Here is a 26,957-nt window from a genome sequence, read left to right as displayed (position 1 = left end):
CCCTAGTTTTTGGATTTTAATCTCTGTCTTCTAGTTTATATCATATTATATATAAACATATTTAATAGTACTATAATTATATTTTCACTTTTCTGAAACTGTTGTGTCATGGAATAGTCATATTATAAGTCTGTTACGACGGACGTAAAGGTTAGGATCAGATTAAGTTAAAAGATCGATCCCAATAGGAATTTCACTTCGACAGCTTATAACGCCGGTCCTGTTGTTGTAGCTAGAATTCCTTTAAATTGGTCATAATAACCCTCATAAATTTGAGCTGATCACAAATTTGTTGAGACGGGCAAAGTCAGTTTCGATTATGTATCCTAGTCCTCAGTCTTACAAAGGCTGGAAAGTGTAGAAGGGTTGCCTTGATGTTTCCACTTTACCTGCGCCTCTCCTTGTGCGACTTCTCCCTGCCACAGTCGTAGTCTATGTGAGGCAGTGGTCTATGTTTCAGGCATACAGCTGAAGGAGTAGAGCATTGTTTGGACCCATTCGTATACCGTAAAAAGCGTTAATGCAACGTACATTTAAAAAATTCTTAAAGACCTAGAAATGACCGATATACTACAAAATGATGGTACATACAAAATACCATACAAAGTAAGTACCAAAATGTCAAAATAATTCATATACAAAGCAAGTATCCATGTATCCTACACCAATTTAGTTTCCCAAACATTTATTTTCATTCTTTCTTTTTCTGTCCTATCTTTCCTATAAACTTTTTGCGATAAAAAATATTAATTCTGTGCACAATTCGTGATTGAATGTCAAGGGTTCGCTCCTATGGTTTCCCATGCAAGTGAGCTTACGATTACGCATTAAATTCGCAATGCAATATTAAAATATCTTCAAAGTAATTTGCTCCAATTAGCGTCTTATCGACCTTTTCATACCCTTCCAGTATTTTTCCTGTCTTAAAATCTATTTTTGTACATTTTGTTCGCAAATATTTCCAATTCTACAGCACGGCATGCATACTTGTATTGTTAGCAGAGACTATAAATGGTTTCCAACGAGTAACTTTTAATTAAGGTAAAAATAACAATACATGTGCGTTAAATAATACTTTTAGAAATTTTGTCTTAGCGTGCGTCAACTCTCACCCTTCTCTAAGGCTCCGAATATTCATTGCTTGTACTATATGTTAGTATATAATAAGTATAGGTATGTACGTACGTAAGTGAATACTAAATTGTAGCTTACCTGAAGTTTTTCTTTAGAAATTGTTTGCAACCAGTTTTTGAGCCAGCGATTTTTTAGGTAAGGTCTTTTAAGAATTATACAATTTTTTCCATTAGTTTTTGATATATCCGAATGAAATTGAATACGCAGGTGCTTGATAATATTATATTCACCATATTTTTTAAACCGGTTTTAGGCCCTTAGCATCTGTGGAAAAGTTTTCCGCACAAGCGATTTTGTACGATTTTTAGCTGTATTCACTCTTTACTTTCTCTTGAACAGTCGATAAGGTTAGACGTGTTTTATGACGCTGACGATTTTCGTTTGTTAAAAGACATGAATTAAACAATTTGTGCGTGAATTCTTGGCCAGAAATAATATTGTAAGGTTGCCCCAGCCTCCATATTTGCCAAACAATGTTCCGTTTGACTTAGTTCTTATTTCCAAGAATAAAGTGAACCTGAAAAAGCTCATATAAAGCCATTAAAAGTGGCTCGTTGAAAAAAATCGAGTTTCAGAAGTCTTGCGACGATTGGTAGATGCGCTGACATAAATACATAACATCGAATAGAGACTATTTTGAAAAGATTAATGTAGACAAATGAATAAACATTTTTAACGAAAATTCCCGTTTTTTCTTAAATACAGCTCGTATTATGTGGCTTGGAAGCTTGTAATTAAAAATCTTCTTCAAACTGATTTGTATAGAATTGTGCCTCATTTTATTCACATTACTTTCTAATTTTAAATATACAAATTATTTTAGTAGAAAAACAAAAATTCGTTTTCTTGGCTAGAGTCTAGCCTCACATCACAGCACTAGTCCACATCCAGCGTCACGGCTATGGTGCCAATCGCTCGTAGACCCAACCGTCTTCACCTTTATGTGTCAACTTATCATCAACTTCCTGAAATCAACACAGACTCTATTTAGATATGCTTGAGTAAATTTACATGAAAATATTATAATTATTTCGAGAAAGGGGTGAAAGCATATACACTTAGCCAATCTACGCGCTATTTAGACATACCAATACCATTGTTTTCCAAATGATTTATCTAAATAATTCCATATTAGGACTGTATAGCATTTGTTATAATTTTAAATTGCACTTTTGTTCACAGCAGTGTATAAAATCCAAACAATATTCATTAGCATTTAGACCCTATCTTCTAGTTTGTATCATACATTAGCATTCTCTGCTAAGGACTTACCTTCTCAATTTCCGGTCCACGGCGGAATTGTATGCGATCGTGTAAGCGATCGGTTTGTCCCTGCCAAAATTCAATGGTGTGTGGTCGTATTAGATAACCACCCCAATTGGGCAGCGGCACTTCGCCATCTGATCCCAATTTGTTTTTGATTTCCTTCTCGATTTCATCCAAATGCTGACGGGATGGTATACGCGAACTTTGTTCGCTAGCCAAGGCACCAATTTGAGATGCACGCGGACGTTGATGAAAATAAGTGAGTGAATCTTCTTTGGATATCTTCTCTGCCACGCCCTCAATACGTATCTGACGGCGTAGTGGCAGCCAATAAAGTGTCATAGCTACGTTTGGATTATCATCAATATCTTGAGCCTTATGACTGCCATAGTTGGTGAAAAAACGAAAACCGTCGTCGGTGACATCTTTTAGTAACACGAAGCGGTTAGAGGGCTTGCCGTCTCTATAGATAATTCAATATGTGATTACAAATAATAGAATCTAAAAAAGCTTAAAGTTCGTTACTTGTTTACTGTTGCTAGGCAAGCGGCATTTGGTTCGAGCAGCTCCTCGGTTTTCACCGCTTCCTCTAGCCACTCGCGGAATAGCTTTATGGGTTGCTTTACTTTGATATTTTCTTCCAGAAAAACTTCTTTCTTCTCACGGTATTTAAGGCGGAGCGCTGAAAAATATTTAGTTATTTTAGTTAAAATGACATTTTTTGCGCATAACATAAATAATACCTGATAAGTTCACTGAAGTTGTCATTTTACGCACACTCAGTAACTGTTGCAATCGCACTAATCGGTTGAAAACGCAGAAAAGGTGATTGTAAGGTTAAATTTTGTTTAAATTTACAGCGGAGTTTAGCTGTCTTGTGGCAGATAACACTTACTTTTGCCTATTTTATTTTTTCTGTTTCGTTACAAACTGAGTGTGTGTGGATTGACTGCTCTATCGGTTGTTTGCTGTGTAATTGTTCTCCGGAGCAATTGCTTTAATTAATTCCATTCTGTGCTCCAGCTGTTTTTGACAGTTTCATTTTGTGCTTTTATTACAAATGTGACTGGCACAGCTGACGCTAGAAGCTTAAGTTCTCAACTGGAGAGCTTTTTTGAAAACTTTATTTGGCGGGCAGTTGAATACACTGTGCGAATTAAAAGGTAAATTGCTTTACATTAGATTCTTAACATAAACAGATAGCTAACAGAGACATGTTAAATGTCGATGTTAATGCATTTAGCATACACTGCTAAGCAAACTACATATAAGTATATTTGTATTTTAAGAGTATAAATCTGATTATTATGTGAAATGAAAACTGTTTATTTGGAAATTGTGAATAGTTTTTGATTTACAGTTAGTGCGTAGTATCTCGAGTTAACTCAACAGATAGTCAGGTTTTAACAGAAGCGTGAGTTTATCAGCTTGCAAGCCTGTTTAATAACATTAGCCTACATTCATGTGCTGGCTCAAAATTTTGTTTGTAAATTAGTTGAAGGACTTTTTCGAATTCATGGAACCTTGATGTTGGTAGTAGATGCCAGTATTAATTTCCTTGCGCTATTGTAAATATGTCATAACATTTATTAATGGAAATGGGCTTCGATTGCAAAAATGAGCTCAAAGAAAAAAATAGTTTTGTAAAAATTTGTGGAATTACTTAGTAGTAGCGTGTGTAGCAGTTGAATGTAGATATATCTTATAAACATATTTTAAGAATGTCAGGCTGCGAACCAATTTAACTTTTAAACGCTTCTTTTGACTAATGTTAAAAAAATTCTTATGGAAAACTATCAACAGTAAAAATCAGATTAGAAAATATGGGCGCAGAAAAAGCTAGAAGCTGTCATTAACGAAAAATATTGTGAAATAAGATATAAAACTACAATAACACATATACGCAACACCCTTTAAAAAAAATTAATGTTTTTTTTTGAACATTTAAAAGTTCTTAGATGTTTTTCATATACAGTATTTCTATTAAAAACCTTGTTCAACCTCTTCAGAAAAATTTCAAATAAAAAGTTAAAAATGTATTTTTTGCTTGATGGATTGACAGCGACTCTCTCTTTAAATCTAATTACTTTTATTTTGAAATAACATATGTACATTGCCAATTCTTTCTTTTTGTTTTGTGTGATACAAAGTTTGGGAATTTACCAACCCTAACCGAAAGTGATGTAAACAAGACTGGATGTAAACAAAACACAACAGTATACAGAAGAAACGGAAAAGGAAAGAGCGTGCGAGAGCAAATGTAAAGAGAGCAGGCAAAATAGAGGCAAAAAACAAAATGCGGTACAAGGATAATGATGACGATGTGCCAGGCTGTCAAATCAAATAAGCATTTCTACTCATAAACGGCTGTTGGACATACGAGCGTGCGGAACGTATTTTAACGCAAAGCAATTTCAAAGTGACGGTGTGGCAGACAACAAAAAATAGGCAAAATTAGTTAAATATCTATGTGTGTGCGCACAGGCAAAAATATACCGTGAAAATAAGTATGTATCACTTGAGGCGAATCAAATGGATGTTATGCTAAAATTAGCAACAAATTTCACTAAAGTAATGGATAAGCAAAATGCAAATTATATAAACACACTTCAGTCGAATTTTTAGCTAGATATACACATTAAAAAATTTAATAAAAAATTGGAATACATATGTATAAGGAAATGTATACGTGATTATAGTGCAAGCAGTTCACATTTAAGTATAATTTATGCGCATGTATCTCTGCTGTGTGCGATATGCATAAATCTGTGTATACTGTACATGTACGAGTATAATGAGACACGCTAGGCGTATGAGTAACCTAAAATTCCAACTGAATCACGCGACGAAGTAATACCACACACTTAAAAAAAGTGAGATTTTAATGAAGCAGTGGAAAATTTAAACAACAAAGTGAATTGCAGTGCGTTTTGACATACTCACACACATTTTGCAACAACACACAAAGCAAACAAAGTACTTAAAGTATTTGAACAAATAAGCTCACGCAAATACAATTCATTTTGACATACAACACACGCACAAACACATATATATACTGTAGTGAAAAGTTCAAATTGCTTAAATTGGTGAATAATAAAGTTATATGCCCATTGAGTGCCTTATATCATTTGATAATAATCCTCAAGGTGTTTACTATGCTGGGCAGGAGCTTTCCGGCATTGTTGACCTCAGCGTCGACGCAACAAAGCGCATTAAAGGTAAGCAACAGTAACCCTTATATGTAAATTAGTGATATAGCAACTGCTATACATATGTGTACATATGTGTACATATGTATACATATGTATAAATGTTAATGTGCGACCATGCTGCGCCGCATTTAAAGCGCTTTTTCCTGTTTTTAATATTGTAAATTATATTAAAGTTGCAGATAAGAATTTCTGCACACAGGTGCACTTCTGCACCCGCTACACAGAGCACACATGTACGTCAATGCCGTTAGTATAAAAATTTTATAACTCAGTTAGAGACACTCAGGGGACAATTCAAAATTAATTCATGTTCATAGCTTTTCATATTCATCTAAGTAACAGACTGATATACATACATACGTATATATTTATATGTATGAGTATATGTATATGTGCACGCTGTCGCTGTCGCCAATGTAATCGCTTCTGGCATTCCTTTCGTGTTGTGTCGCGCCATATTGCTCGCCTTTCTGCCAACAACTATTGCTTGGCGCTACATAAATGACCTGACCCAACTCAAGCTGAGGATGCGTTCTGTTGCTTGCATTTGTATTTTGTTGTTGGCAAAGCGCAAGGCAATTACGTCACTAATTTTAGTGATACGGAATGTGTGGGAGTTGGTAAATGGTCATTGGCCCTAATTTACATTCGTTTGTACATATGTACGGCTGTTGTAGTGGGGCGCACACCCATATATGAATATGAGCTTGCAGAGTTGTGGCTGTAATTAAATGGAGAAATAGCGACTACATTTGAAAGTAAGGACAATATTATATTTAGTTTATGTATATACATATATATCAAATGATTGAAGCTCTGGTGGGTGCATCTGGGGCTTCAGCTATTATTTAGTGCCATTAGCACTGCATGCGGATCGCAACGTGTCCCTTAAGCGAAGCTACAGCGATATATTCAACAGATATGTAAGTGACCTACTTTTAACGCAGAAAGAAAAGTGATATTTCGCCGCTAGACCATTAACCGATGGATTGAGCTTCAAAATATTTTCCAGATAATGATTTTTTAACTGTTAGATAGCGAATTACCTTAATTAAAAGGCCTCGTCTAACAAGTTTGATAGTTCAAGCTATATTTTTGGCGTTTCTATATACCTAGTCTAGCCCGGAACAAGTCATGAGTGACCCGCTGCCACATCTATGGCTCTTATGGGTATACTGCAAGATTTAAAATATAGAACATATCGATATATAGATATATACGAATTGCACAAGAAAATAATATTCTTAGTCCGTCTGTCTCAATTCGGCAGTGACAGTTGGAGTAGACCTACTGAACACTATATCCTAGAAGTATGTGCTTATATATATAAGTGTTTTTAAACCCTGAATAGAATATATTAAGCTTGCCGCGATATTTTTAACACCCATAAGAAAACGTCATACACTCCTTAAAGTATATGGTATATAAAGAAGGTATAAAATAAGGAATCAGCGTGATGAGCTAAATCGATTTAGCCATACCCGTCTGTCTCTCCTTTCATTTGACCATCTGTATATATACGAATTCGTCTCTCAGTTTTTGAAATATCGCTCACTTGTCGTAATCACCGATATCGGACCACTATAGCATATAAAATCCAAACAAACTGAACGAACGGAATAAAGTGCTTGAATGAAGTTTTTATTTTATCTTTATTAGATTATGTTAATAACTAAGACAATAATGCAATCTCCAAAAAAATTATTTTGATTGTGTTATTCTAGCAAGATTTTTTGTTTATCTCAAGAAAAATTAAATGAAAGGAAAGTATTGAAATATTTTACTCATTTACTTGTCGTCAAGTATTCCTGTTTGTATAATTCCATGCAGTTCGTAGAATATATTTCATCAATTATTATCAAAATAAGATCATGCACATATTAAATTGAAAAATAATTTCTGTCCATACGCAAATTTTCATCATGCAAATGAGAAGCAAAAATATGTGGGTGGAAATACAGGGGCTTGGCATATTATCACAAATAACCGCAATTTTTATGTATTTACAAATGCCATGTGCATCTGCAGACATCCTCAACGTAGTATATCCTCAGACTTAGTGTTTGAGGATGACGACACAGTATTGTCGCGGCATTTACCACTATACAATTGCACATACTTACATATATGTCAGGCATACACTTTAGTGACAGCTAACGACTTGTTCGTTGTTTGTACATGCTAAAAATTCATTTCTTTGCAGAAATTGTAGTTTTGTAGAAATGGATGGGTACATTTCATGGAAATGAAGCACCATTATATATGTGCATATATTTATGTTATATATATGCATTATGTAGCTTTGAATATAAAGGGCGATCCATACACAAAGGGCGATAATACGCAATTTCAAGCAACTCATTTTTTTCCTCTTATAAACTGCTTCATATTCGTGCAACCCACCGAAAGTCTGAACTAATATGAAAAATTACAAATTTTGCCGTGGCGTACTCGCATAATTTAAAAATAGACAAAATGGAAACTTTAATTCAGAAAATTTCAGAAAACACACTCTAAAATATTTTATGAGCATTGCCACCTGTTTGAGCAGTTTAATTTTAGGAGAAGGGTTGCCACACTTTTATCTTTTCTTTTTAATAAAAAAAATTTATTTTTCTATATAAAGAGGACTATGATTAAAGAAAATCATTTAATAATGGCTGATTTAAAGAGAAGGCATCTGGACATATAGCTATGTCGTCATTTGTGAAGTCATAGAAAAGAAGAATTCCTGTGTTCGAACTTATAAATTAGCAAAATGTGGCCAATACAAAAACAGGCGTTTAACTTTTCGCTCCCATAGGCGAGATTGTCAAGAAAGAGTGTTGAGTTGTTTCCACCTCATTTTCTCTCATACAGCTTCTGCAGATGGCATTTGGTAAGATTCCCTTACAGCAAGGACGCCAATAGGGCAATCGCCTGTTAAAATCTCCATAACTAAGAAGAGGCTTGCCTTACTGAGGGCAAAGAGATTACTAGATCTCTTGTGATCGATCTTGGGTCAGAAGGAGTTTGCAACAGCACATGTATCGATGGTGGTCCAAGCACACAAGATGATATGAGAGCACCGATCCGCTTCCAATCTGCTGATAGCGGTTCTAACGTGCCTTTTCTTGCTAATTCATCAACTTTACAATTGCCTGCGAGTCCGCTGTGGCCTGGCATTCATATCAGCCTTATTACAAAGATACTCGATGCTAGTGATAAAAAGGTTGTTTGGCCCTCCTTTACCAAACCTGAACGCACTCTTAAAAGCAAGTTTTGCCAAAAACTTAATAATAAAATTAAAGAATAACTTTCCGAGCACCCTGTATAAAGGTACATAGAGAGAGACTGGATAGCTTATATATAAATACATACATATCAAAGGTCTTCTGCTGGACAACGCTAATGTAATTACTGTGCATGATAAATTCAATTTGTAAACTATTCTTGAAATTCGCTGCTACGTTTTTGAAATAGTACGCCCAGTTTTATGTCAAGCCTTGGTATCAAATGAATTCCGTAAGGCTAGCTACTCAGACAGGTTGTCTACTTTGTTGGTATGAGTCAGTTGGCACGTTGATTGCCCAAATAGGCTGGCACGTGCCCAATATTTTCTGCCAAGAATATCAAAAAGTTATTAAAACTCTTCATTTCAAGCAGCAAATTGGAAATTTGGAAATGAATTTTGAAATCGCAAAAATATTTTCAGAGTCATAATTGGTTTGCCTGATAGGAGTTATTCTGGCTCATATGAATTGAAGGCCGCTATATTTATTTATAATTAGCACATTTTTGATTCTTTCAATATCTTTTATCGATGCTGAAATCAATTGCATAAAGCTCATATAAAGTCGCAACAACCGACCATTAATATCTTCGCTATATACACTACAACATGTTAAAGCCATAAAGCCAATTTGTAAATAATCTTATATTTTGCAATGCATTCCAGCAATACACATCACAGTTAGCGGCTATGCGAAGATACGCTGGATAAAAAAGGGTTATCCGCGCGATAGCGAGCGCGCTATGTGTCGCGCTTACCGCTCATATCTATCGTCGCGTTCGTATGTGCTCGGATCGTGTGCGAGTAGTTCGTGTATGGACTGGTCGGCCGGCGATTATTCGTATACGTTTCACGTAATACTGCCAGATAATCTGCCCACTTCATTCGACGGCAAATATGGGCAGATACATTATGAGATTATCACCACAATCGATCGGCCAGCCCGATATCCTAAAGTCTTCAAGTTGCCATTTACGGTAATACAGCCGTTAGATTTGAATTTGGACACGATTTACAGGGTGAGTGGGCTTAGAAAAGCAACATGAAGAGTCTTTTCTCTCGACACAAATTAAATCGATCTAATAACCACATATTTGAAATATAGGTCCCCCTCGAAATCCTCGATCGCAAACGATTCTGGAGCTTTTGCTGTCCCACAGGACCGTTGACTGTGAAATTCTCCACGCCCTATTGCGGCTACGCACCCGGCCAAAAAATTCATTTCGTCCTTTACATTAACAACGAATCGTCCATTGATATCACGGACTGTGAGGTCAAACTGAAGCAAGTAGTCAGCTACGAATCGCATGATCCACAGCATGAATACCGTTATGATAAACATCTCATCGCACGCAAACAATTCGGTAATGTTTTGCGTTGGAGTCGTAAAGTTTATCGTGGATATCTCAGTTTACCCTCCATACCGCCGTCGTCGTTGAAAGTTGTATGTCCCATTAATATCACTTATTTAATCAAGATTATAATTAAGCCAACGGATTTCCATTGGAAGATGAAACTAAAAATACCGTTAACCATTGGTAGCATACCGATTATAGATAGCATGACAGCAGCGGCTGGCTTGCCAAGTTTACTAGAAACCCAGTATGCCGTTAGACGTGGCTATTACAGCGAACGTAGACTGTTTGGGCCAAGTGCAAACGAGGGCCCGGTGCAGTCAGCAATTGTGAGTGGTGAAGAGGCTGCTGGTGAAGCACCGCAGGAGAGTACCGATACTGAAGCTGCCTCGAGTGTTGGCCGAAGCGATATACCCACACTGGTTATTACCGATGGTGACAATCCGCCCGATTACAAACTCATGAGTGCGTTTAACTGAAACACTTTTAATTGGATGACATTCCTATATTTTGCTCTCTTTCAGTGCCGCCTTCGTATGAAGATGCCATGGCGTTAAGTGATAAATTCTGTGATGACAGCGAATATTTGCAAAATGTCAGCTTAAGTAGTATTGTTTCCAATGAAACGACCGAGTCGTTCAAGCCACGCTATCCCGTCTACTATGAGTACGAGACGCCAATCATACCGCCCGGTAGTGATGATTCTACCTCCGATATTTAGAATTGAACGATTGGAGTACAAAGCAAAAAAACTAATTTTCAGTTCAGGCCATAATTTTGAATAAAATTTACTTGGAATTTAATTTGTTAATGTTCTTTTTATGTAGTGATTCGAATGCTCGAACTTAAGTATTGAGAATGTGGGAATGCGAAACTCTTAATTTAATTTAAACTCTAAATTTAAATAATTTCTGCATAAACTTTTGGATTTTTTAAGATATTTAGCTAGGTATTTTCTGAATAAAAACGTATTACGAAAATTTTTTAAATTTCTTAATTTCAAGAATACTTAAAAAAATTAATTGCACGTGAAAATAAAATAAATTAATAATTAATTATTATATTTAACTAATAATATATATGTATAATTTTATGTAATTTTTCACCTTAAGTATGTGTTTGTAGCCATTAAGTAACAAGAAAATTTAAAATGCACTTCGTTTCTTGTTGTTTTTTTTTTAATAATAATCTAAGCTTATGATACAATATCTGCCACCTGTGTTACGCCTGACTGCTTGTATGTGTGCCTGCCGAAAGTTGAAAATATAAAATATTAAGCAATCAAACAATCATAACGTAAATAGATACAATCATCAATATAGTCATAATCTCAAGCATATTTCAATAATATAAATTTAATATACTTGTACGTATTACTTGGTGGATCTTTATCAGCACAAAAGCATATAAATACAAACTAATTAACAGTAATCTAGAATATATTTAAACTAATTTTGAACTTCAGTATGAAGTAGCTAAATATATTAGAATTGAAGTTTCACTAACTGACATTAAAACTATCCTTATATCAACTAATAAATTAGAAAAGCATCCCTTAATAATAATATATAGCAAATAAATGAAAATATGACTTTAGATGGTATCAGTTCAAAAAATTAAAAATCAAAAAATATTATTTTTTTTTGTAAAACACAAGAAAATTTACTCCGCACTTATTATTTATAATCATAACACTAATATTTATTAAAAAATATTTAATAAAAGAGCAAAGCTATGCCTTAATACATTTAATACAAGTTAGATACATATTTAGTAATCTTTGTACAACAAAACCTCGACTAAACAAACATTTCTGAAAATACGTAGTTCCAAGAGAACTATATATATGTACATCCTAGAGGGTATTTGACAGTTATGACCACTGGAGTCGGAAGTATTCGGCCTTACCCCTTCAAATTTACCATCCTAATAAATTTTCCATCTAGATTACTTGATACAGATTTATAGGTACTACAAACAACATCATTCTGTGGGCGTTACACTAAACAAACTCCGAAATTTTTGCTTTCTGCATACACAACTTGAAAGAAAACTTTACTTGTATGCATGCAGAGAATTTGGCTATTATTTATGTACATTACTGAAACTGGATTAAAAATTTCTGAATAAAAGGCTCGAAAGAATATTTGCTCAGTTTAAGCTGCTTCACAATAGATGCCGAATTGAAAAACAGCATTTTATTTGATTGACTATTTTCCGAAATTCATAATAAAGTGGCCACACTGACGCATGTAGTTGCATGCTTATGAATTTATTATATTATTTTTTTAAGCTTGCAAAATTTCATTATTTTGTTAGATATTATTTGACAATAAATTAAAATCGCATTAAAATCACTACTTTTTAATTACTTATTTACGTGGTTATTGTATAATTTCAATAAATTTAGCAAAATTAAAGTCTCACAATTCGAAATTACTTAAATAATAAATACTTAATATTAATGTTAGCAGTTTAAGAGACACAAGTACAACTTTTCGAATATAAATGATTTTAGATTTCGATTAAACTCACCAGCAATGTGTTTTGTTTTCTATTTTTGGCACTAGTATTTTTTATTTAAAAGTAACTAAGTATAAAAATTCGTAAATAAATAAATGCTAATCTGTCTTTCGTCTTCCTTTACTTTCTCCGCATCATCCATCAAACACGTAAATAATCGCTCATCAACAACCTCGCTATGCGCAACACTCCAACTGTGCTTCCAATTGCAAAAAAATCCTCGCTAACATTCCCACTGTCTCTGTCCCTCATGCGCCCACTGTATATACGAACGACAACTTCTACTTATACTACTCTAACGCTTCAAATAGAAACACTTTACGATGAGTCGCCGTCGCAACTGCGTATCGAGTTACAGTCTTCGGATTCGACCGACTCACCACATCAACCGCTTAGTGCCGCCAGTTTCAATGTATTTCGTAAGGAGAAGAAATAATGTAAATACTTATTAGATACATATAAGATAATAATAAACTTTATAAGCTTAACTAAAGCAGTTAAAATCGTGTAACATGCCTGCAGTGAAATTAATTATAGATAACTTAAAATCTGATAAATAGTACGAGCCGAAACTGCACCAGTCAGCGGATAATTTTTTTTGTCAACAGTGTTTATTACACCAGGTGGTCTTGAAATATTTTTTTTTTCTTTTTCGGTCAGTTGTACCTATACCAGCTGGAAATACTTAGATAAAACAAGTTCTCGATTGTGGACGCGAACTTCTAAAACAGATGTGAAGATTTGGTCATTAAAAGAAATTGGAAAACAATATAATTTGTTGGAGTAGTTGATTTTCAGTCCAAAAAATATTTTTAGCCCTTTTTCCTTTGATATTTATGACAAGTATGGTTATATTCAGCCGTTTTCTGACTGGTTCATGTTCGGTCTGAAATTTTGGTAGCAAAGTAGTACATTATTTACTAGTTTCCTTTAAAATTTGGTGGTTTGCGGACTAGTCATTTTTCAACCAAGACTAGCTCATGATAAACTAGTATTTTGATGACCCCATGGACTTGTACGAATAGTTCGATACTTCACTGCAGGGAACTTACAATTTTATCACAATTTTATTTGTATATTTGTGTTTATACATATGAAAATCGATCTTGTTTCATTATGCTCCTTTTCAATACCAAATTTTGTCTCTTAAAGTGGCAAAGTGGAATTTGACAAATTTTATTCGTAAATGCATATTTTGTACTAACTGTAATAAGATAATTTCTTATATATACATATGTATATGTTTTAATAGTAATAATGCTTACACACTTCACTTGTACTTAAACAATTAAGATATAATATCAACTCTGTGCCAGCAGAAACATGTAATCGTACTAACACGCACACACTCACACTGTAAAAGCTTTAGTACTCATAAAATAGTTTAATATAGTTAAATAAATAGCTATTTAGATAACTGAAAAATATTAAAACAAATAACGATTAACAAATATACAAATACTTTCTAAGCAGCGATACTAGTTTGAGGGCACTTTAACTCCTTAAGTAGCAGACTTTTAGCCGTCTACCAACACAACAAGTCGTTGGCTATAGATATGAATATGACTATAGAGCGAATAAATCATTTTTTGCGAACTCTTGAATTTATCTTAATGCGAATAAATGGTTATAACTGTTTTTAGTTTCGAAACAGCGAAGCAGTTGAAATTAAACTTTGAAGAAACTTAGGGCAAAACTGAAACATGTTTACATTCCAGAACTGGTCCGTGTGTAGAAAATCTTCTCTTTGTGAAGAATCTTCCAACTAATGGTCCAAATCATTGAAATTTTTACAATACAACTTCAACTCGTAACAGTTATAATTTTTTTTTAAGTTTAGTTGTTTTCAGTTCAATTCAAGTGTGTCTGTAGGGACGAATTTCTATCACAACTGTGAGGTGATACTTGTTTGGATTAAGTTTTTGATCTTGCTCTTAAACGATTTAGTTACGTTTTTTACTTTTTTCGCCTCCAAATTCAGCGTACTTTGTGCGACACTCACACATCTTTATACCTGTTAAGGCAAAAGTAGCTCTACCTTGTAGGAAAGGCGCTTAGTTATTCACAAATAAACAGAAAATGTTTGTGTTCCATTCCTCTATAATTTCGATCAATCGTGAACATAACTCGATTCCAGGACTTTGCATTGAGTCACTGAAATATAACTGTGTAACGTTTAAAATCAAAATATGCATTAGAAAAATAAATTATTCATAAAATATTGTGTAAGCACATATAAGTATGTATTTTGTATGAAAAACGTGAAACTTGAAATCAATTACGTGAATTAATTAACAGCAGAACTAATAGCGCACAGTAAACCTTATAAACCACATAAGCGTCTTCGATGTGTAGCCCATAAATACTCGATGTGAATATGATTAAATTTTTATTAGCAACGTTCTAGGCGGATTCCTCGTTATCCGAGCAAATAGATATATTGCGGTTTAGATAGCGTAAGGCATAATTAAATATTTTAATGTAAACTCATCTCAGCACTGCTATCATTTTATCAATACATATGTATATATAAATGTTTCACCCATTATCGGCCAACATAAAAGCAACTGGCTGCAGTAAAATTGGTTGATAAAAACTCAAAATAATTTTCTATAAAAAGTTAACAAATTCTTACAATTGTAAATGATTTTTATTTTGTGAAAATAAAATTTACATTCAATTATCATTAAGTAAATATTTGAGAGTTGTAAAATACATATGTAAGCAAACTTCAAAAATATTGCAAACAAATTGTGAAAAATTCTTTTATAAATGCTTAAAATATAACACATGGACTCGTCATCATGTTTTGTCAATCATCTCAAATTGTCTCTAAAGCAATCCAACACCAAATATAAGAAAATTTAGCAAAAATATTTATCTATATTAATATGTATATTATACTTTTAGGCTAAATATTATTTTCAAATTTACAAATCAATATATCGAATAAGTTTTTAAAATTAAGCAACTCCTAAAAAATATATTTAAATATAAATACATACTTATTGCTTAGGTAACAGATACATGCCTATAAATAATATGAATAACGTTTGAAGCATACAACAAACACTTTCCGAAAAATCTCCCTAATTATTTATAAAGTAAGTACCAAATATGTTATTTATTAAGCCTTTAAATGTGCGTTTTCACACTTTTTTCCTCAAATAAAATTTGAAATTTATGATAATGAATAAAGAAAGTGTTTATTTCGGAGCTGGAATTGCAAGGATTTGAAATCGGCACTTAATACAACTTATAAATTAATTAGTTTTGAATTACTGTTATTTTTATTTAAGAAAAAATCATTCTAGTAAACTTTTTAAATTAAAAATATATACTATATATTGGGTAGTCGAAAAAGTCCTTTCGTATTTCTGATCAAATTTCCACTTATTTTTTTATATTTATAATGAGCTTTAATGAACCAAATATGCACCATTTTGGTCGACCACCTTTTGCCATTTTTCCGCTGGAGACATATTTCCATCAGTGTAAAACTTTTCTGGTTTCTCGGCGAAAAACTGCAACAAGTAATTTTCACAGGCTTCTCTTGAAGCCAACTTGACTCCATTAAGGGAGTTCTGCATAGACCGAAACAAATAGTGGTCAGATGGTGCAAGGACAGGGCCTTATGGTAGATGTATCAGAACTTTCCAGTCAAGATCTCCCTGTTTTGGCTGAGTCGTCAAAGATTTGTATAGGCTTGCGTTGTCCTGATGGAAGACGGAGCCTTTTCTGTTGATCACTTCTGACCGTTTTTTTCTCGATTGTTTGCTTCAATCTCATCAGTTGTTGACAGTAAAATGTAGCACCAATCGTTCAACCAGATTGAAGCAGCTCATAGTAAATGATTCCTTTTTTAATCCCACCAAACACTCAGCTTAACCATTCAAGGCGTCAATCCTGGCATGCGACCATTTGTTGAGTTTCAACACGCTTGGACCATGATCTTCGATGTTAATTCGGTTCATTAAATCATTCACAGACAATTTATGTGATACCCAAACATCGAGCTTTTTTATAGCCAGCCTTCTGAAAATGGTTCAAAACCGTTTGATGATGAGTGTTAAGTTCCATAGCGATGTTATGGCTGCTTATGTGAGGGTCGTGGTCAATATTTTCCATAATTTCATGGACTTTTTCAACGATAGGTCGACCAGAGCGAGGCGCATCTTTCACATCGAAATTTCTAGAACAGAAGCGAGCGAACCATTGTTGTGCTACACGAGCTGATACAACATCGTCTCCGTAAGTTTTACAAATTTCATTAGTGGCTTGTGTGGCATTCTTCGCTTTTTTATAAAAAATTTCGAAATATAGCGAATTTCTTCATTATTTCCACCCATTTTAGAACAACTGTAACTTTTTTCCAACTTCCCCGAATTTAACTCTTTTTTGGTTAAGTAATGTTTAAAGTCTCACCTTTCTAACACTATATACGAAAAGACTTTTTCGACTACACAATATATTAAAGCGAAAGTCGTTAGAACCCATAGCGATCTAAGCAAAAACGAAAGTTAAGTGCCAAAGAAATAAATTTTAGCTGGCGGGATTATCACAAAGATACGAAGCGTAACTGATAAATGGTTCCATGAACAGGAAGAGCTAAATAAGTTAAATACATGACTGTAAGTGTGGATATATTCATAAGCTCGAAAAGGGTCGGATATGAAGGAAGGCTTAAAGCAAATTAATGGAACTAGACTGTTCATTAGTTAGCAATTTGGTATTTGTGATTTACAGCCAATAAATATATATATATGTATATGAATGCATAGAGAACACAAAGCGTGATCCAGGCATCCAGCAACATTTTCGAAAAAACTTTTTTCCAAAAGTGGATGCCTAAGTATTACAAGACAATGTGATAGCTCAAAATTTATTTCTATTAAGAAAAAGTTGTTGTTGAGCCATACTGTCAGATGTGACAGAAGTAGATGTTGTGGGGATTCCATTTCTATGCTCAACAAAAGTTCAACAGGTAGGAATCACATGTAGCGAATACATACTAATCTAATCTAATATATGTACATATATCTAACTAACATTTGTATACATCCAGACTTTGCTGCCGCTTACCATTTATAAATATTGTTTATAATTTCAGTGTATTTGTTGTTGTATAAAATTGTAATTTGGTTAGAATTTGCCAAGCAGTCTTCACAATATGTTAAAAACACGTTTCTACGTAGTTCAATTCAAACCATATGCATATATGCATATGTATGTATGTAGGTATGTGAATCAACATATATGTATGCATGAGTGTTTGTTTACATATCGTTAACTTATTTCCAAAGCTCTTTGCTTCCGAAAGATAATGTCATAATAAATGGATACCAAACGATTTATTTGTACACAGCGCCATAAGCAAATAGCAGCACAGCTATACGTACATATATGTACATACTTATATATATACAAAAACAGTAAACAATTAGTTGCACAGCTGTTTTTCTTCCTATGTACTCGAGTTGACTCAATTGCATATTTCCTGCAGCAGTTTCTAGCGGTCATGCCAAGCCGTTGGCCGCCACCTGCAGCGCGCCGCACGCTCCACCAACAACCGCCAAGCGCGGATCAAAACCCGAAGTAGTGCTCGTCTAGCAGCAACGGCGATTATCATAACATCAAATTCACCGAAAATCGCAAAACTTCCATACAAAATAGTCGCCCGTTTGATATCAGTAGCGCGAATTGTGGAAGCGTCTAATGGCAACTGACTCGCGTGACATAAACATAAATATGTGTGTGTGTGTGTGTGTGTGTGTGAATACTCATGTACAAGCGCAAATAATAACAAACATGTTGAGTTGCGAGTGCAAGTTTTGATTAGCTGCGACGCGCACTCGGTCGGCCGTAGCGCCGCGCTGCTGAGGGCCAAACCGGCATCACCAGCGCTGTGCGCTATCAACCAACGCCTCAGTTGCGCCCAAGTGCCGTGCAGTGCCTGTTGGAATAATCCAACAACGGAGTAATAACTGGTTGCAGATTTTTTCATTCAAAGCGAACACATTCATTTCAATTATGTATAAATAAATATTAAAATTTGTTCGATTGCACGATTTGTAGAATTCTGCGGCGTAGACGGCGGCTCATCACATCGCAGCACATTCGTTTACCGTATTAAGTGAATTACAACGTGGCTGATTCAAATTGCTTTGACGTGATTGAAAGTGCTTAAAAATTGAAAACAACAACAATAATAACAACAAAATCACGCTGAAAGCCAATAAATAACATATACAATACAATAAATAATTGTCATAAAAGTATTTTCGTAGAAAGCAACAACACATTCTAATGGTAAAAAAATTCGTTCGGCTAATAAAAATTTAAATAATTATTGATACCTACAACGAGTGGGTGAGATTAATAAAAAAAACGTAACAACCTACACGCAAGTATGCCAACGACTTGCCAATTCAAATTTTCGCGCACTTCGCCGGTTTACTACAGTGGTGAGCAAATAAGCGGGCTTATTGTATTGAACAGCACAAAATTGCTGGTTATCGAAGGTGAGCATTTTCCGTTGCCTGGTAAAAGTAGATGGTAGATAGATATAACTCATTTGGTTGGCCAAATAGTATTTCTTAGTGGTCCAGATTACAGTACAATATTTGAAAAAGATATCTGTGTATATGCTCATGTAGCTAAAAACCATTTTTGCATATTGAAAATTGTGAAACAACAATATAATGGAACACAAGTTTCAAATTGAAAAAGAAAACTATTTATTTGTAAAAAAAAGTGGAATAAATTCACGGTATATTCCATTGGAAAGCTAAGAAAACATCGATAAAATTTTATCACTGATAACTCAATTTTTTTTTTCAAAAAGAGTCGAAAGAAAAAATACGTGTCCAGTATTTTGCTTCAAAGAACATACAAAAACATGTTTCGCAAAAAAAAAGCAATTTACCATAATTACTATTGGGGTACTCACAACCCGTCGTAAAGCATCGTAAAATCGTAATTTTGTGAAAACCCTATATAGTATAAGTTTCTCACTAAAAGCTTTACTCGAAATTTTCAAAGAAGTGTTTGTTCAACGTATGTAATAGGTTAAGCGCCAAATAATTAAATCCGGCAAAAATCACTATTCAGAGGATTAAGATTGGCGCATATACAATGTCAGTGAAGAAACTCCAAAGGATAGAACTTCTTTAGAGACATTACTTTTCGTCACCACTGTTTTAATGCATGTCATGATTCTATTATATTAGGAAGTACTAAATCCTTAATGGGAACACATGATGTGGCAGCATGAAGAAGACAATTTTTGGGAATTTACAAAAAAACAAAAACAAAAACACAAAAGTAATTTACATTGTTTTAAACTTTAAGCATTTACTTACACATATTTCAAGAATACACTGTAAAATTTTAGAAATAAACTGACTATATTTCGGGTTACACGCAAGCTTCAACCTTACTTAAAGCGCAACTGGTGTCGATCTTCTTCGTAGATAAAACCTAAAAAAATTATTCTTTAATTTACAAAATTGCGGCGTTTTATTAAAGTAGAATTTTTGGCTAAAATTTTTATCGTTTTTGGCCTGCCATAAAACAAATAAACTGATGGAGCTTATAAACTGAGCGGAACAAGTTAGAAAGCTGTAACTCAAAAACCATTTCAGGCATAGACTTAATATTTTTGTAATTTATTTTAAAATGTAAAAATATGAAAAAAATGCGATTTTTCATTTTACGCCTCAAAAACTCAAACTATTATTCAACAATAGTGGCTTTCAGTTCGGCAAAGCATGGAGGGTAGTGACAGTGACAGTATAGAAAGTGGTTAGTGGGTATGGCCACAGTAGAATTTTCAATAAATTCGTTTTTTTTTTTTGTTTTCTCTCTTAGTCATAAAAATAAGTTTCAAGTGGATTTGTAGCGAGCAAATTTTTTTCAAACCACTTTAAGCGTTTATAATGAGCCCAACTCCGGAACAGCTGTAGTTATACTATGTGAAACTCTAAAGGATTTTTTCTCAAAATAATTTTTTTTTCCTATTTGGCATGACAAATAACTTTGACATTCGATCGACTTCAAATTTTGAGATTATCTTGAGAATTGGATTTTGCCTGAATTAGTACGTAGGTAAATTCGATTGATTTAAATTTTCTTTGCGGCCAGTTTATTACGAAATTATTGAAAAAAATAAATTTTTCTGTTTAAATGCTTGTAGTTTTGGAAGGGATCAGTATTTTCAAATTTCACTACCTTTTTCTTTGGGCGTTCTTATTTAGATGAATGGCCATTGCTTTTACTTTTTTGCTTGTTCCAATACGATACACAGTTGTAATGTAGCTAATGTCTTGGCACGGCACGCTTAAAACAATCAAAGAGACATCTCAAGATTTATTTTATTATAGTCTATAAAATTAACAGAAAAAATACAATTTTTCATTAGCTTGGTATTCAAACTTGAAAATTGTTTCATTAGTTCTGTAAGTACATGATTATATCACGAAAAATTATTTAAACGCTACAGTGAAGCAACTATCACTCCATTTTGTTGAAGATAGTGAACATAGAAGGAGTGAGTCGAACTAAGAAATTTCTATTAGACGAAGCACAGTTTTCGTTAAATAAAAGCTGTCTTTGATTCGCCTATCGTTACTTTCTAGCAAATCGCATAAACTATACCAGATGGTCAAGCAAACAGACAGCACATGTGGTGCAACCCTAACGCATGCGCAATAGTTTTATGATTCTTTAATAGTAAAATTGTAGAAAACATTGCAATAACCTTTTGTTTGTGTTTTCTATAATTTAATATAACAGATTTTAAGTCTTAAGTTTTAAAATACGCAAAAAAAAAAATAAACTTGTATTTTCATTTATCATTTAAACCTTTTATGATAGATAATTTGATCAAAAACTTGCAAAAAAAAAACTTGGAAGCATTGAAGATAGTGACTGCATCACTTTAATGGGGTATCCTCTCTCTTTTGCGAAATCAACTCGTCAACTTTATGGTTGATTTTACAAGTAATTTTTTTTTAGAAGAGAGCAGAATCCAGTAGAGAAATGCCGAATCGAAGACAGCAAAAGATTAACTAGAATAATTAATTAAAATTAAAAAATTATGAATTCAGCTGCATTACTTTATTGAGTACTTGGTACACAAATTCTTTTATCAAGTATATATAAATAAGTCACAGCCAGCGAATGGAATATTTTTTTTTGCAAAATTAGGTGAAACAAATACTTTAATTGCTGCTGATATTAACACATTTATGGCATGAAGGTATGAACAAATAATGTAATGTAAATACAACAAAGCACAATTCTTCCAGCTCGGTGTTGATTAAGAGTAGAGATAATTTTATATGATTTATATGACATTAACACTAATTAGCAATTAGCCTTTAATAAAATTATTGAAAGCACTTGTTTGCTAAATGGTTACTGAATAACATCGACACACTAACTGGAATTATAGCGATTGGATTTTTTTTGGTTATAGGCAGCTAATTGTGTAGCTGCTAATGTTTGAGTGCGCTTAAACACTTTATATGCATATTTAATAATGTGCGTAGCCAATGGCACATCGCAAAAGCTCTTATGAAAAATATCTAAAAAAGATTCCTGTTTATAAACTCAATGTTTTATCAAGCATTCCTTATCACTGGTTCGTGCCAGTACTAGACTTGCATTGAGTGAGAATGTTTTCATTCTGGTTTTTATTTAGTTTTTAAAGGTATATATGTATATAAATATATTTATATGTGTTCTGAAATGTATTATTACTGGCGATGAGTCTTGGTTCTATGCTTTCGACCCGGAAACAGACAATCAATCGACCGGATATCGTGGCGAAAGTGAGCCGAAGCCAAAAAACCAAGCCAAAGTAGGTCAAGTATAAATTTTTTGTTTATATCGAGTTATGATGCACTTCAAATTCCTTCCGACTGTCCAAATTGTTAGCGAGGAATACTATTTGAGTGTTATGCATCGTTTAGGTGAAGCTATTCGCAAAAAAAGCCAGACTTGTGGGTGGAAAACTAATGGTTTTTGCACCACTATAATTCACCATCACATACTGCATTGCTCCTTTGTGAGTTTTCCGCCAAATTCTCAACAAATATCGTGCCGCAACCATCATATTCGCCTGGTTTAGCTCCTTGTGACTTCTGGTTATTCAGCAAATGCAAACAATCGGTCCACGTAAACCGTTTTGAGTCAATTGAAGATATTAAACGAGATTTAAGAACTGTTTCTAGGATTGGAAAAAACATGTTCCCAAGTGTATTGGGGCCAAGGGGGATTACTTTGAGAAGAACGACATGCTTCTTGAAGAATAAATTTAAATTCCTAATTTATTCTTCAAGAACCATGTCGTTCTATGCTTTATGAACAAGTCTTTATGAACAAACTCTTACTATTTTTTGCTCATAGTAGTATGTTATTCTAAATATACACACATATATTTGAACAGTCCCCAGGAAATTTTTTCAAAGTCTGAAGTGCATTCTTCCAAAATTTCATACTCATGTAAAAAAAACTTAAAAATAGAGGTTGTTATCCATTTGATTAGATAAATGTTAATTGCTTTTAAAAGCAATTAAGTAGCACTTTGCAAAAAATTGCTATTCTCAAAGGCCACCGGCGAAATTCGCAAACCGTTAAATCGTAAAACAAACAGAAAATTATAAAAATAAATACGAAGCGATAACAAGCAACAAGTTAAGATCGTACAGATAAACATTTGTGCATTTTATTAGTAAAATGCGATAAAACATCAAGACAACTGACATATTTCTGAATACAGCAGCTTTATTTACGCTCATTTTTATGCTTTTTTGTTTTCGCTCATTTTAACAGGCATACAAATCGCTTTGGTTGGCGCTGAGCACGTGGAGTGGCTGGAGCGAAGCAGTGAAGCATTGCTGCTGCACAATGACAGCACTGAAAAGGACAACAAAGTTCTGTACAGCGACAAACAGGAGCGCTTATATGGGTCACATACACTTACGAAACGCACAAGCTTGCAGGCGGCTGAAGTGCGTGTGCAGCATTTCAGCTTCGACTTGCCCTACGAGGCGCCAGCCAGCTGTGATATGAAGTATGGTCAGCGCGTTTATTACGTGCGTCTAACGTTGCAATGCAAATCAGTGTCCGATAAAGTTTTCAAGGCGCGCATAACAGTAAAAAACCGATTGGATTTGAGCGCGGCGGTAGAATTGAGTGAGGTAGGTTTAAAATACATGGCAATCGCACGGAAAGAAATGTAAATAACTATTTCCTTAAACACATTTTGCTACCAACAGCTCTACACGCTGACTGCCACCAATGCGTCTAGGTCAGACGCTCACGCGCCACTGCGCTTCACCCTACCCACAGGCACTGGCTATGTGCCGGGTCAGAATATTGCCTACACACTGTGCGGTCAACATAAATTTGCCGCATGCAACAAGTTATATGTGAATCTGTGTCAGCATACCACATTTCGTGCCTCGAAACCACAAGCGAAGTGCAAAGAATATCTCAAAGTATTAAATAGCGATGCTCAGAAGATAAGTTCATCATACGTCATGGTAACCGGCCAATTGAGTATACCATTAGCAGCACACATTTGTAGGGACGGCAATGCAAAGAGCCTCATACACACAAGTTATCATATTGAAGCAATGCTCTTCAATAAAAAGCGCATTTTGCAGAAACTGATTGTGCCGATTGTACTGGGTACAGTGCCACCGAAAAGTATGCGGATTAGCAGCCTGCAGCATTGCGTGGAGGACTTGGAGCAGTACCACTGTTACGATAATTTAGGTGGGTGTGAGAAATAATTGAGTTTTGAAAATGTTGTTACGACATTTTGGAAAATAATATTCCTTAGAAATCAGATTTTATTATAGTCTTTTGTAGTAAATTTAAAAATGCGCTCTCAGCTAATCTATTTAGAATCTGAAATTGTTACCAAAAATTACCTAAAAACATTTTTAATTACATTTTTCATTATTTAAAGAGAAACCCAAATATTTTTTAATACAATTTTTCTTTAATGTGTTTTCAGCCACTGATGAATTAATATGTGATAAACCAATTGAAAAGAGTGCAAAGGATACCGATTTGCTCTATTACCTGCACGATTATGCTTCGATGTTGCTTTTGAATACTTTTTCGACATCTGTCAACGCATTGCAGACACAAGCTGCAAAAAATAATTGCGAACAAGAACCTTGTACTGCAGACATCTGTACAACAACAATTTTGGCATAACAATTGTCTAACATAAGACGATGATATGACGATGATTTAAGAAAAGTTTTAAACAAAATATGATTTTTTTCTAATACTTTTATATTACTTACTTAAATATTAATGGTGTTTTAATCAAAATAAATGTAGATAATGTTGTTAATATATACTTTAATGAAGAAAAAATAAACCTCACTCAAATAATTTTGTTGATTTTTATATTTAATAATCAATTAAACTTTGTTGGCTTAGCAGATCTTATAATGACAACAAAGTGAATAATATAGCATCAAGATGGACTCATTAAGAGAAAATCAAACAATACCACATCAACGCACTTCTCCCCATTTCAAATGTACAACCTCCTCCCTACTCATGCCAAAGAATTGATATTTGGATAAGAAACGCAAAAAAAAAAAAAAATAAATTTACTTAAGTAAGATTGTTTTATAAGCCATTAGCAGCACACAAACAAACACATTTGTCTTTATAAAGGACTTAACGTCCACCAAACCGCGTTGTTTATATGCCTGTGACATCACTTTACGCCTGAAAGTAGGCCAAAGCAGGCATAAAACGCGTTATGACACCGCACATTGATACTTAAAGTTGCTAATGTAGTAGTGTTTATTACGAAGATAGTAAAAGGGTATGAGAATCCCGAAACGTGCCGAATATAATACTTCAACCGAATAAAACGGGATTGTTATTAAAATTAAGAGCTAATATTTGATTTGGTTTTGGGGCTTTATCAAACACTGAACTGAGTTAGTTAAGTTTGCAACCAAGTTTTTAAGACCTAGAAGGAAACGACAGGGAGCCTATAATATATATGTTAACTGAACCATCGGTATCAACAGCTTGTATTGAAAACTTTTTCATTTGACGAGATGCCTTCAATAAATTTGGCGTGGATTATTGTCTTAAGCTATCTCCGAGGAACTTGTTCAAATCGGATCACTGTAGCATATACCTACCATACAAACTGAACGATGGGAATTAAGTTCTTGCAAGTAAACTTTGGTATTTGTGAGGGGCATTATATCTTCCGACCAACCGAAGTTAACGCCAAGTTCTATTATCTCAACAGTTTTCGGATGTGCCCCATGCGAATATGAGATTTTTGAACTTTTGTTAAGAGTTACCCAATATCATAAAAGATCGTTGTACAATGCGTCATATATAATTCCAGTAATCTCCATTATATATTGAGTATGTACAACTTTAGCTCAGCTAAGCAAGTGAAAAAGAGGAAGAAAGTGGTACCTTAAAACACCAGACACTCACCCGCACCAAAAATGGCGTAGCTAGAACGATTTTAAAATAATAAAAGTTAGCGTAACTACAATTAAGAGCACAACAACAATAGCATCGCGAAATCATTCAGCGATTGCAGCAACCATTATGAATGACTGCCAGCGGGAATGGCATTGAACGCATAAAAATCGCCAGACTAAATGAGTCTGCGTTGTAAAACGCTGTCGCCGATTGCCGTTAACTAACGCGACTATTTGCTACGTGAGGTCTCAAACAAAACACGGTTGCCCTGACAGCTCCCCACATGCACATAACCAGCCACCCAAAGCTTTGGTGCTCAAGTGTGCGGAGAGCAGGCGATAACTCTCAAATTCCTTCCGCCACGCATTGATGATGGACCACTGCATATTGTTGTTGTAGTCATTATTATACATCCTCACTATGGCGCTGTGTGCTTCTAGTTGTTGTTTTCTTTTCGTTGTCGAATTCGAAGGCATTCTGGCGCCAACTTATTGATTCGCTACGGGCCACAATGGAGACCGTAAACAACCAGACACAATGCGCGCCGCAAACACTGTGCTTGCAGCATCTATGTAACTGTGTGTGTGCACACAAGTTGTTCATTAGTCAGACCTTAATATGGCAGAGCGCTTTAGTCGCATAGTCGTAGCTAAGCATACATGTTGGCAGGCAGAAAGGGCAACAAAACGCTTGTTGTACTGT

At 34.3% G+C, this 26,957-nt stretch overlaps 3 protein-coding genes across 3 annotated transcripts; 2 read left to right on the top strand and 1 right to left on the bottom strand.

Moving 5' to 3' along the window:
- Positions 1-1,880: 1,880 nt before the first annotated feature.
- LOC120782868 (pyridoxine/pyridoxamine 5'-phosphate oxidase) lies at positions 1,881-3,515 on the bottom strand. Its single transcript, XM_040115411.1, has 5 exons — positions 3,296-3,515; positions 3,144-3,200; positions 2,926-3,082; positions 2,407-2,863; positions 1,881-2,099 (listed from the first exon to the last, which is right to left on the bottom strand). Coding segments are annotated over exons 1-5 (738 nt in total). The 5' UTR covers positions 3,297-3,515; the 3' UTR covers positions 1,881-2,033.
- Positions 3,516-3,765: 250 nt separating this feature from the next.
- On the top strand, positions 3,766-15,692 carry LOC120782867 (arrestin domain-containing protein 17). The gene is made up of 6 exons (XM_040115410.1): positions 3,766-3,814; positions 4,551-5,621; positions 9,553-9,905; positions 9,992-10,706; positions 10,766-10,933; positions 13,076-15,692. Exons 2-6 carry the CDS (start codon positions 5,507-5,509, stop codon positions 13,198-13,200), a joined length of 1,476 nt encoding a protein of 491 aa, XP_039971344.1. The 5' UTR covers positions 3,766-3,814; positions 4,551-5,506; the 3' UTR covers positions 13,201-15,692.
- A 2,624-nt stretch (positions 15,693-18,316) lies between these two features.
- On the top strand, positions 18,317-25,181 carry LOC120782741. Its single transcript, XM_040115174.1, has 4 exons — positions 18,317-19,285; positions 23,601-23,968; positions 24,047-24,548; positions 24,793-25,181. The coding sequence occupies exons 1-4, from the start codon at positions 19,174-19,176 to the stop codon at positions 24,996-24,998; spliced, it is 1,188 nt and encodes a 395-aa protein (XP_039971108.1). The 5' UTR covers positions 18,317-19,173; the 3' UTR covers positions 24,999-25,181.
- The last annotated feature ends 1,776 nt before the right edge of the window (positions 25,182-26,957 follow it).

Source organism: Bactrocera tryoni, chromosome 1, assembly GCF_016617805.1.
Source record: "Bactrocera tryoni isolate S06 chromosome 1, CSIRO_BtryS06_freeze2, whole genome shotgun sequence".
In the NCBI taxonomy this organism is placed as follows: domain Eukaryota; kingdom Metazoa; phylum Arthropoda; class Insecta; order Diptera; family Tephritidae; genus Bactrocera; species Bactrocera tryoni.
This window is presented reverse-complemented; position numbering and strand designations above follow the sequence as displayed.